At 38.8% G+C, this 13079-nt stretch overlaps 1 protein-coding gene across 1 annotated transcript in view; it reads left to right on the top strand.

Annotated features, from left to right (window-relative positions):
• The window catches only part of SLC4A4 (solute carrier family 4 member 4), a 356758-nt gene that overhangs the window by 200712 nt on the left and 142967 nt on the right, over window positions 1–13079 (top strand). The window contains exon 7 of the mRNA XM_042984402.1: window positions 3479–3555. Coding sequence (XP_042840336.1) covers window positions 3479–3555 — 77 coding nt within the window. The remainder of the gene's footprint in view (window positions 1–3478; window positions 3556–13079) is intronic.

Genomic DNA, 13079 nt, shown 5'->3' with positions numbered 1-13079 from the left:
GTGCCTACCTCAATTTATATGTGCTTCTTTTAATTCTTTTAATTCAGATCCTGAGACACACCATCCTGTTAAGGTAACTGGTTTATTTAGAGCAGTGGTTCTCAAACTCTAACATGTCTCAAAATTACTTTAAAGGTTTGTTAGAACTGCATCACTGGGCTCCAAACCTGGAGTTGTGATTATATAGTAGTCCCTCTTATTTGCAGGACATACGTTCCACGATTCCCAGTGGATGCCTTGAACCCTGTGTATATTATGTTTTTTCCTATACACAGACTTATGATAAAGTTTAATTTATAAATTAAGCACAGTAAGAGATTAACAACAATAACCAATAATAAAATAAACTATTATAACAATTACTATAATAAAAGTCTGTGAATGTGGTCTTTGTCAAAATATTGTACTGTACTCACTCTTTTTATGTGAGATGATAAAATGCCTATGTGATGAGAAGAAGTGGGGTGAATGACGTAGGCACTGTGATATAGTGTTAGGCTGCTATTGACCTTCTGATGGTTCATCAGGAGGATCACCTGCTTTGGGACTACAATTGACCACAGGTAACTGACACAGCAGAGTAAGGGGGACTACTGTAGTTAGTCTAGGGTAAGTCCCAAGAAGTTGCATTTCTAACAAGTGCTCAGGTAATGCTAATGTTGTTGGTCTGGGCACCGCACTTTGGGGACCACTGCCTTGGGAAGCATTTGTTTTGGTTTCAAGGTGTTTGGGCATAGGGGTGGGGAGTTTGATAGGGAGGGGGTGGGGAAACAGTGAAGTATGTTTATCATCTTGCTTAGGGTTTACCTAGAAATGTTGACTTCCGTATTCTTTGATTGTATTACAAAGTTACACATCAGAGAAGCTGTTACCTTTATTAATGAGAATCAGATAAAGGTAGGAAGAACAGTAGATTTGATTGTTTCTTAGCATTGACCTGTTTTTCCCCATCTGGTTCCTGCATCTTCCTTGGATCCCCATCCCCCGCTTCATCTAATACAAATATAGCCGTACTATCATGAGAGAAATGATGAGACGGTATATGAGGTTTCTTGGAAAAGTTGTGACATCAGTCAAGATTATCATTGTAATAAAAACTTTATTCATTTGGTTTCTACCTATTTAGATTTTGCAACAGTTAGGACAGTGCTTGGGTTAAAATGTACCTTTGCAGCATTTATAGTTTCCAAAGCAAATCAATGAACTTAGAATATTTCCCAGAAAGTTTAAATCACTTAATGAAACTTCTTTCAAATTATTTTAGTACCGTGGGCCCCTGGTTGGCTTGGTTGGGTGTCCATCTTTGGCTCTGGTTATGAACTCACGGTTCGTGGGTTTGAGCCCTGTGTCGGGCTCTGTGTTGACAGGTGAGAGCCTGGTGCCTGCTTCAGATTCTGGGTCTCCCTCTTTTTCTGCCCCTGCCCTGCTTGCATTCTGTGTGTGTGTGTGTGTGTGTGTGTGTGTGTGTGTGTGTCTCTTTCAAGAATAAATAAAACATTAAAAAAAATTATTTCAGTACTGCCACTTAGTTGATTTGATAATTTGAAATCAATCTTGGGGTGCCTGGGTGGCTCAGTCAGTTAAGTGTCCGACTCTTGATTTTGGCTGAGGTAGTGATCTCATGGTTCATGGGACTGAGCCCCATGTCAGGCTCTGAGCTGATCGCTGGGAGCCTGCTTGGGATTCTCTGTCTCCTCTCTCTGCTCCCCTTCTCTCTAGTGCCAGCAGCTTTCTCTCAGAATAAATAAACATTAAAAAAAAAAAGAAAGAAAGAAATCAGCCTCATCTCTTCATTTGCATAAACTACTTTTAATTTATGATTAGAATTGCTAAGGCTTCCTTGCTTTAGGAATATATTGTTCAGATTTCTTCACTCATTCAGGTAGAATTTCCAACCGGTTAGTCCAAAAAACTGCTTTTGCTTTTAATGTAAAGTGCAAAATTATAGCTACATTCCCTATTACTTTTAAGCCTATCATTATTTGGGAGCATTCACATTTGTACCTGGTGTCTTTTATTTTGAGTGCACATTGGAAACCTGGTGTGCAGTTCAAAGAAGAAAATGCAGCCTCCAATAAGGTTCTTTTAATTTTGCTCATAAAGCAGTTTTTCAGATGTTACTTTCCTTCGAAAAATGCCCTGGGCTCAAATTTTCCTAGAATAAAATGTCCTACCAGGTAAAGGGTTTAAGAGATCTAGGCCATGCTTACTCAATGAAATGCAGCAGAGTGGAAAACACCCTGTCTTGCCAGCTCAAGAAAATTCTGATTTTTCTGATTTAGTAGTTAAAGACCATTATGATATTTAGAGCTGCTTTTATATAGACATCAAATTATTAGAAGTAGATTTTAGTCTGTTATAAAATTATGTGTTGAAGTTTCTATCTGAAGGAATTAAAGTCTGTAATCTAAAAAATAATTTGGTAGTGAATGTGAAGCTGAATTCAAACTTTGGGGCTTGTTTTTCAACCCTTGTCCTTTTGATGTGAAGACCAGCCTGAGTCAGATCATTGAGGATTAATGATGAATGCATTACTCAGCACCCTGCAGGGGTTGGGTCAAACACCGAGGCTTTGAAAAGTTACTCTTTTGCTTAGTAAGCCTAGAAATTTCAAGTCCAACTGCAGAATGAACAGAATGTTAATCTTTTGGTTAACATAGTCTACTTAAAGATGGGCTATCACTCTTCTAGATGTCCCTCCTCTCTTCTTGTATCATGGTGTCTAAAGCCATTGGCTATGACCTACAGCCACTGTATTGCCAGGGAGCTTGGTTCCCACGAAGTATTCCTGATGAAATCCATTCCTTAACGTGAATAAGAAGGTTGGCATGTTAAGGGGAAAGAAAGGATATGCTTATGGGAGTGCAGGAAGTAAGGGGACTGTGACAACACCACTTTGAGGTGAAGAATGGGAATTCTGGATCAGATACCCACTCAGGAGAAATCTTCTTGGTGAAAGCGTTAGCTGGAGAAGGGACCACAGGTGGGTTTTTCGATTTATCAGAGTGAGCGGTACACTAGGAAGGACTGCAGATGCCTGGGGAAAGGAGGTCCAGTCCTGTAATCTGGGGCCAGCTCTGCTGACCTGAGGACAGAGGCCATGTCCTCTGTGGGAACATGGAAAGGATACCATGTGGATTAGGATGTGTGTAAAGGACAGTGACAAAAGGCAAATCAAACCAGGAGTAAATTTTTTTTATGCTTATCATTTTAGATGTTTCTTTCAAAGTTTAACTCATCTTGAACTAGAGCGAGGCAGTAAGACGTAAAAATGGTATTTGGGTTTTTACATACTTTCCTTTTAACTGTCTTTGTGCTCCAACCTGGACTCTGGAAAACTCTTCAGGGGGACCCCAGGGGCGCTGAAGCATCATTGCCATTCCCATCATCATCTACAAGTGTTTATGAAGTATATAACCAAAGTCTCTGTGGTTTTGAAAAGAAGACTTTAATTAGGGTTCACTTTTGTTTTTTTCAGGTAGCCCAGCCATGACCCATAGGAATCTGACTTCCTCCAGTCTGAATGACATTTCCGATAAACCAGAGAAGGACCAGGTAAGCAAAGACATCTTACTCCAGAAATGTAAGATTAAATATGTATCTAGAAGATGCTGGAATGAGATTAGAAATGATGGTTCCCAACTTAAAATGAACTGAGATGTGTGGATGGGTTTTTTTTGCACTTCCTCTGAGGGAAGGGGAAGCAGTATGTGGAGGGATTTGAAGCTCGAAGATAAGAATTAGTCTTGACTCCAGCCCTTACAGATGTGTTCTCTTGGGCAATTTAAGTTTTGAAGCTACAGTTGTCTTTAAAATAGTCTTGAAGCTATAGTTGTCTTTAAAGCTATGGGCTTTAAAATGGTAATAATAATCCCTGCAGCAGGGTTATTGTGAGGATTAACAGGTATTATTTAGGAAAAAGTGCACTGATAAACTAAAGGTCTAAGAAATGCTGGCCACGATTAACTTTAGGGAGATTCTTCAGGCAAAGGTAATGATAGCCTTGTTAGCTGTTTATGTTGTCTGTGAAAACATAGTAAGTAGCCTATTTGACATGGAGAGCAATTCGGTTTTGAATCTTGATTTGCTTTCTTTGAAAAAAGAATATGGTAGAATCTGGGCCATTGTTCCCAGTTGGGTCGGTATCTGGACACAGAGAATGGCCAGTAGGTATAATTTTGCACTTTACATTAAAAAACAAAACCAGTTATTTGGACTAACTGGGTGAAATTTCCACCTGAACAAATAAATCTGAATTATACATTCTAAGGTGAGGGAGACTTATTTATGACGACGTGCCTCTTCACTGGCAGCACTTAACAGTTGTGACAAAGGTTTATAAGCTTTAGAAAATTCTAAAAGGTACGGGAAAGGTAAATTTGTGCTCTTTCTTGTGAAGTGGCTTTTGGATTCTTTCTTCCTTCCCTTCCCCAGCAGCACCCTATTAGGGCCTTCATTATCTCAGACTGGATTGCTAGAAAAGCTTTGGAACTAATCCCTTGTCTGTTTTCTCCCATGTCAATAATCCACTTTTCATATTATTGCCCTCATATTTCTCTCCTGGATCAAAAGCTTATAATGGCTTCCCATCAGGTTAAGTTCAGAATTTCCTTCCTGACTTTCAAGATTCTCTGAAGTCTAGTGTTGTCCTTCTGATTTTAATTTGTGGACTTTCAAGATTCTCTGAAGTCTAGTGTTGTCCTTCTGATTTTAATTTGTGTTCCTCAGAAGAGGAACTGTCTGCTTCTCTCAGGCTTAATTACCTCCCTATTACATTGAGATTGATTCTTGACTCCTAGAGCTGCTCCCCTTTCATAAGCTAATGTAGATCACTCTCCTCCCTTGCATTTGCCTACCCCTTGAAGTGAGCAGAAGTTCATTTAAATGTTGGACACCTTGGGAAGTATGAACCTGTAGCAGAAAAGCTCAGTCCACTAGGACTTAGAGTTGCCATCAACACTACTCGGCACATTTTGGCTCCATTCAATATTTACCAGTAACGTTCTGTTTATGTGGTTTGCCAGGGGTCTTAATACTGGATAAGGCAGAGTTAGGAATATCTGCTTGGCAGACTTTTTTGGAAAAAGCTTCTTTTATTACAGACAGTTCTTGTCTTGCCAGGAATTTGCCAATAAGCAGCTGGTAAATGCTGGCTAAGAGAAATTTCTTACCTTCTTGAGTGTCTTCAGATCTGGGCATATGCAGAGGAAATTTGATGGCTTAAGATGCATATTACATAAGCTTTTGATGCCAGTGTTAGATGAAATATGTTGGAACATAATGATTTGGGGGTGTTGATTTTGCTGTAAAACCTGTGGGATTGTGGTCCTTGAAACCAGAATCTTTGATGCTTACTGTGAACATCTCATATTCATCGAGGTACATACGTACTAAAATGAAACCAGGAAGATTTCATTCAGGAGTTTTGTTCCTTTTGTTTTCAAAGCCAGAAAGTGATGGTTGATGAGTATGTCATTTTAAGAGCAAATGTCCATCTACGTTGTATCTATTACAGTAACTGCAGCTAATCCAGTGAGCTTCCCACAAAGAGGAAGGAACTCCGTTCTTTGCTTCCCACCAAAGAGTTTGAAGAGAAGTTTTGTAACTGACCCATGATCTCTTCTACAACCCAAGGCAGAGTAGGAATTCAAATTAATATTTTCAGTTTCTGTTCTTACTATTTTAGTAACTTCAAATACAAAGCTTCTGGATCATTTTAGGATGAGAAGAAGAAAATGGGTTTGTAAAGAAGATGAAACTACGGCCAAAAAAACAAAATAAACTCCGGCTTTTATTTTTTAACCTTTTTTCCCCTCTGTTTGGGTAGGAAAAAGTTGCCAGGCTCAAATTTGTTTTGAAAAAGCTTTTATAATTAATTAGCCAATGTCCTGGAAATGATCTTGGCAGTAAAGTCAAACTTGTTCTGTATGCTTTTCCAAGTTGGCCCAAAAAACTTCCATCCGACTGGAACTGAAGTTTCTGATTGACTGATTATTCTGCTTGGCTATAATTTGAACAGTTGCAATGGTGCCTCTTGACTTCCTGGAGCTATATAACTTCCCAGTAGCACAAGAACTATGGGTTTAATGTTCAGAGTTATGAAGAGGAGCAGAATTTCTTTGACAGCAACATGGTGACAAAATTTGAGGGCATATTTTTTATGAGATTCTGTTTTGGGAAAACAGAAGAAACAAATCTGTGGACTGCACTTTTTCTTTCTGGCTCTGCCAAGCCTATGTACTTAGGATTTCAGTAGCGGCTGCCTTATTGAGAAATAGCTCAAAATAGTTAACAGCAGAAGAGCATAGCCAACATTTAGGTGATTCAGAGCCTCAACTTGGATGTTATATTTATTAAGCAGAAAAGCACCTGGGGAGAAGTAGATAAGAAAACACATCTGGAGCTCATCTACTTGTAAATCTATATAAATAATCTCTTCTATTTTGTTGCTATGGAGGATTTTTTTTCTTTATTATCCAGTTACCTTCACCATTTACCTTAGATTGATTTGTTTTTCTATCTCCTTTTATTCCTTTTCTGTTTAAAAAGAAAAAAAAACCTTACAAGTGCAATGGGTACTTGCCAAATACAGTGGCTTAGTTCTGATTTGCATTTGAGTATGGAATCAGCTGTGAGGATAAAAATCTTTCTCATCATTTTACTTCTTAGCTCTAACTGTGGTGGAAGGACTTTGCTAAGTGGTACAGTGACTTTAAAAGGGCTTGACTTGTTTTCAGGTTCACCAGTAATGCAATAACGTCTCACAATTACACGATCCACCTTCAGTGAAATTGCAGTCCGTAGACTACAGTGGACGTAGGAGATGTGGAAAATACCTTGCAGGTTCTCAGGGAGACACTGCTCTACATAACGTTGTAACTTCTTATCTGGTTTTCTCTTCGGTGGGGCTCATTATTTAGCTAGCTTGAGAACCTATCCATAGGTCTTCTGGTAGAATTTGGCCTAAGGTTAATTTCCAAAGTGTATTATAATCATTTTTGGCATCACTTATTGCCTTTTATCTTCTAATATACTTGCTGGTCTTGATTTCTATTTTTAAAGTCCTGGGTTGTTTTTTTTTTTTCCTTTCTTGTTTGTTTGTTTGTTTGTTTGTTTGCAGAAATAGACCTGGCTGTAAATATTTTGTCAGAGAGTAAGAGGATGAAACCATTAAAATCATGTGTAAGTTTGAAATTGCTAAGCCATGACTGTCTTAAGGTGGAACCCAGAAAGAAACATTTTGTGATTGAACAACCCCTCATCCTTTTCTTACACATATGTGATATAGAAATGAGTCAACTAAATTCAGCTGAGATGATTTTTTTTCATAGTTTTGAAGATTTCCTTCCTAAGGCTTACATAAAGCTTCCCGTAGCGTTAATAGCTATTTCGTATGCACAGCAACAGAAAAGTACTGTAGCACCTCCTTTTCTTTTTCACAGCTCAGCCAGGAAGCCCTCTAATTCACACTGAGCACTGGGTGGTCCTGTTCTCTCCTTGGAGAAGGTGCAGTGGCTAAGAAAGGCTCATATTTTCTGAGGTTATAATACTTGTCTGTAGCACATTTTTAGGAACCCCTGAAACACTGCGGTGTTGGGCGAGCTCCAAATGGGATCACATCTGTGAAAACCTGAGAACAAAGGCGTGTTGTGAGGCAGTGGTTTCGTCCTTGGATGTCATCCGTCACTACGGTTTGAGTAGCTGCAGTGAGCTTCCCTGTGGTTCAGTGGCTATGGCTTGCCTTCAGCCTTCAGCCAGGTGTCCCTGCTGGGGTCTGGTGTAGCCACTGCAATGATTGCCTTTGGAGTCTCTTTCAAAGGGCATTAGTTTGCCATTTAGATAATAAACAAAACTGATTATTTGTCACCATTTTTTTCCTTTTCTGTAAGAAATTTGACTTTCTATAGCTTCCTTCTCCCACCTGATGCAGAGCCATATTCCTAAAGAATTAATGGTCAATGGTTATTAGTAGTGTTTGAGAAGCACTGATATACTGCTTTCATGAATCTGTGTCCCACTTAAAACTGGGGCAGTTGAATTTTCCCATTTTCATAATGCTATACTTTCATGAAAGCTGTTTATTTGAATCAGAAGACTAACATTCATTTAGAAACGGGTTCTGTGTCAGCTTGGAAAGGAAGCAGATTAACCTGTCTGAAGTAAACTAAGCTCTATCTTGTATTTTCAGGTAAAGAAAAGAGTCTTTTGTGAAACTTAGAACTATGGTTTTAAGTTAACTGTCAGGCTGCGATACATTTGAACTTTTAAATCACCTCATAACTGTATGCTGCTGTCGTTTGAACTCATTCATTCATTCAAAAAGTATATTCTGTGCTAGAAAGTGTTCTTGGAGGTAGGGTTTCAGAGGTGAATGAAACAGATAAATTTTTTAACTCATAAAGCTCCCATGCTTTGGGGAACAGATAGACAATATTAACAATAAAAATGAGTAAACAGATGAATAGAGAAATTTCACACCATCACAAATACTACTTTGAAAACATAGCAGAGTAATGTGGAGAGGTACAGGAAAGCTGTTTTAGGTAGGAGGTGTAGCCAGGGAAGAGAAGATTTGAGGTAAGAGGCTTCTAGACTCAGCAAAAAGCAATAGTAAAACCTTGAGGCCGGAATGAGTGTGGTGTATCCAAGAAACTGGAAGAAATAAAAACAAGCTCAGAGTGGCTGGAGCAAAGGTAGCACGTGTGCAGTAGTAGATGGGCCAGGGAAGTTACACAGGGGTAGCTTTTAATTTCACTCTAAGAGCAGCGAGACACTGTTTGAGGAGTTTTACCTGGAGAGTTGTATGATTGACATTTTGAAAAGATCACTGAGGATGCTGTGCAATGGGATAGAGGAATTTGCCAGTGTTCTGGATCATCTGGTATTGTTCCTGTAATTAAGCACTGGATGAGCACCACAGTGCATTAAACTGATAGCTCTAAAGACCCAACAGCCGCAGTGTGGAGGTTCCTCAGAAAATTAAAAATAGACCTACCCTATGACCCAGCAATAGCACTGCTAGGAATTTATCCAAGGGATACAGGAGTACTGATGCATAGGGGCACCTGTACCCCAATGTTTATAGCGGCACTCTCAACAATAGCCAAATTATGGAAAGAGCCTAAATGTCCATCAACTGATGAATGGATAAAGAAATTGTGGTTTATATACACAATGGAATACTACGTGGCAATGAGAAAAAATGAAATATGGCCTTTTGTAGCAACATGGATGGAACTGGAGAGTGTGATGCTAAGTGAAATAAGCCATACAGAGAAAGACAGATACCATATGGTTTCACTCTTATGTGGATCCTGAGAAACATAACAGAAACCCATGGGGGAGGGAAAAAAAAAAAAAAAAAAAAAAAAGAGGTTAGAGTGGGAGAGAGCCAAAGGATAAGAGACTGTTAAAAACTGAGAACAAACTGAGGGTTGATGGGGGGTGGGAGGGAGGGCAGGGTGGGAGGAAGGGCAGGGTGGGTGATGGGTATTGAGGAGGGCACCTTTTGGGATGAGCACTGGGTGTTGTATGGAAACCAATTTGACAGTAAATTTCATATATTAAAAAATAAAAAATAAAAAAAAAATAAAATAAAATATTTATGAAGCAAAAAAAAAAAACAAAAAAAACCAAAAAAAAAACAAAAACAAAAAAAAAAAATAAAGACCCAACAGCCAATTTCTTAATATATTTACCATAGACATCAAGATCTTACTCCTTTGAGGAAAGGAAGTTCTTCTGTTTCACAAAGTATTTTAAGAAAAAAAAAAACTTTCCTAGTTAAAATACAGGTACTATTAATTAGATTAAATTATTACTCAATATTAATGTAACATTAAACTACTTTAATGCACTAGAACTGGACATAGGCCACCAAGAGTAGCGAGACTGAGCTTTTGAGTGATGGCATCTGTATCTCCAGTTCTTCTACTGATGTTCCTGTCAACTGATGTCAGGTGTGTGGTGTGTCACCTGGGTAAAACCCATGAACACGTGACTCCTGTAACCCTCACGGGAGCCCTCTCCGAGGAAGAGAGACAAGCATCTCGGTCTTTCTTGTTCATAAAGGAGCATTGGTATGTAGGAGCAGGACAGAGCAGCCGAGTGAGGGGTCTGAGTCATACTCTTACCTGTACCTATGAAAGAACTGAACTCCAGCAGAGCTACAGGCCATTCCTGTATTGGACATTTAATAAAAGGGATGGCAGGTTTTATGTCTTAAATAATTAACCAGCATGTTTTATATTTGAGGTCCCCTCATAACTATATGCTTCGTTTCCTCTTTTCAATAGGTAGCATTTCTACCTGTTTTCCAATCCCATGAATATTCTTCGAATTTATCAGAGTCATAGAATGCCATCAACAATTATCTGTGATGGATGTCTAATCTCATGTCACACATTACCCACTTCTGACCATGACTTCATTAAAAAGATAAACAACTTTTTTCCCCTTGGAAGTGGCAAATTGTTACAAAACCAGAAAACAGCAATACCTTAAGATGAACATGCTAATGGCCTGGTTAAAACCCTTTATAATAGTTGTAAATATATACATGGAGCCATTCTTTGCCTGCTGAAGTAACATATTATCTCTATGCTTTTTTTTAAACTTCATTTTTTTCTAATTCAGAAGTATACAAAATTGCTGTAAAAATTCAAACAAAGCAAGTATGAATAAAATAGTGAAAATTCACAAATTCTCACCCTCAAAATAACCACTGTTTAGCAATTTGATGGAGGGTCCTCTAGGCTTTTTCTATGCATAAAAATTATGTACTTATTTATATAAAATACGAATAGGAACATATTGTTTTGCAGTTGGATTTTTTAAAACTCAACAATGCCATAGACATCTACATTATTCTTTTTAAAGGCCGTAGTACACAAGAGTCATATTGTGTTTAAATGATGCTCTACTATAAATATTTAGTTATTTTCATTTCTTTGCAATTACAATCAAGCTTTTAAGAAAAATCCTTATTGTTTTTTTTTTTCTTTTTTTGCATTCTTTTGTGAGTATTTCTGGAGGAGAAATTTTTATAAGTGGAATTGCTGGCTCACTGTGTATTGCCAATTACCTTCCCAAAAGATTATACCAATTTGTGTCCTAGATTTTTTAAACACTTTAATAAACCCTCCTCCACTGCTGGGACACTGTATGCCAGTCAGATTTGAGTTTCTCCTTTATGATTCACTCCAGTAAAAGCTTAGCGACTCAAGTCGCTGAAGTGAAAAGAATCTCAGTCACTGGCATCTGCCTCCCAGCTCACTTTGGGGGCTTTTTGTCAGAAACTTAAAATATCGAGGCTAAAACTGGGTTTCTTGTCCTGGTCTGATTGCATCTCTGGGCTGGCTAATCCTCGTGTATTCTGAGGTAAAGAGGTGAAAAGAACAGTGGCTGTAGACATGGCCACCTGTATGTTTCTTCTTGCTTCTGCTAAAGGTGTTGCTGTCGCCAGCTCTCAAAGAAATCCTTTAGGCTTTGTGGGAATTTCCTTGGCAACCAAGGATGGCTTCCTCTCAAGAGCCCTTCTTGGTGGTCAGCATTTGGAACAAAAAGGAAAATTGCAAGGAGAGTTGGACAAGTGTTCTCTCTGAAGTACTGTTCAACACATTTGCTGCTTGGCTCTGCATCTCCTTCCTCTCCCCAGCTCGCCACCGCCGAGAGATTTTTAAGTGAACTTCCATCCAGACTCTGAAGTGAGGTAAAGGAAAAGTTCATACCTTATGTGGAAGTGCTTTATTAGGATCTTTGAAGGAGTGTTGTCATCTGGGATAACTGAGACAAGAGCAGCAAGCCATTCTTTACATGTAGGGGAGTATTTGCAGATTTTGCTGTTTCTTTATTTCCCTCCCAACAGGGCATCACTGCAGAGTAGATTTACGAAGAGGCCATGCCATGGGAAGAAGTTTTTCTTGCTCTTCTTCAGAAAGAGAAGGGCTTCCCACTGTTTCCACCTCACTTGTCTGATTGATCCAGTGGCTAGTTGATTTATTTGCCTCAGCAGAATCTCATGACCTTATCAATCACCAGCAGAGCTTCCTGATTTCTTCATGTGTTACCACCAATGATCTGGTTTCACTCCCTAGAACTGAACTGAAATGAAAACCGTTCTTTTCTTCCCCCATCTCTGCTGCCAGGTTAAAAGAGCATCAGTGATTTTTTTCCCCTACAATCTGAAAAACTGTAGTCAGTCATACCAAAGTGACATTATTGCCTAATCAGTGTTCTATGCATAGACATACAAAGGACTAGAAAGTTACTGAGTCATTGTATAAGGATCCATTGTAATAGCTTTGAACTTCAAAATTAGCTGCACTGTTGTTGATTCGGGGGCTTTACCTGATAGCATGGTGTCTATTCCTCTATAAAGAAAAATTAACAATAATTAACAACAACTAATATAGTTGGACACTTACACTAATGCTTTGGGGTTGGTACGACCAACTCCATTATACATGCTGGCAAACTTGAGGCACAAAGAGATTAAGTAATTTCCCCAAAGTTAAATAGCATTTAAGTCATAGAGCAGTACTCTGGCTCTGGAGCCTATCCTCTTAATGACCACTGGGATTCTGCCTATTTGGATTGGGGCCTTTTTTTAGGTCCCAAGGGACAGGTGTCAAATTGAGAGTTATTGCCCTGCAGTCTGTCTTTGAGGCACACATCACTCTGAATAGGCTAATCACCAGAATTACTACTAAATAAACCAATGATTTAAAAAATTCTTACGGTGACCAGATGTTTCTACTGCCACAGTGATTAAGATTCAGTGAACCAACGGTTTGTTGTGTGGCCATACCCTAAGTGGTGTTGGTGGAGGTCAATGAGAAAAGCATAAAAAAGTATAATATATAATCTTAGATTGTGAGTGTATAACTCGCCGAGAGACCAAATAAACTGCGTGGTGCCGACAGTAAAATGCAGCAGTTCAGTAAAGACAAGATAACTGTGTGGGCCAGATCCATCAATCAAAGAGAAACGAGGGACTTTAGAAGCATCTTTCCATTTTAGAGAACATAAATAACAGAAGATAAGAGTTTTAGCCAAATAAAATAGTCTTTGGAGAAAGA

Source organism: Panthera tigris, chromosome B1, assembly GCF_018350195.1.
Source record: "Panthera tigris isolate Pti1 chromosome B1, P.tigris_Pti1_mat1.1, whole genome shotgun sequence".
Lineage (NCBI taxonomy): Eukaryota > Metazoa > Chordata > Mammalia > Carnivora > Felidae > Panthera > Panthera tigris.
Note: the sequence above shows the minus strand (reverse complement) of the source record. Positions and strands in the feature narration are given on the sequence as shown.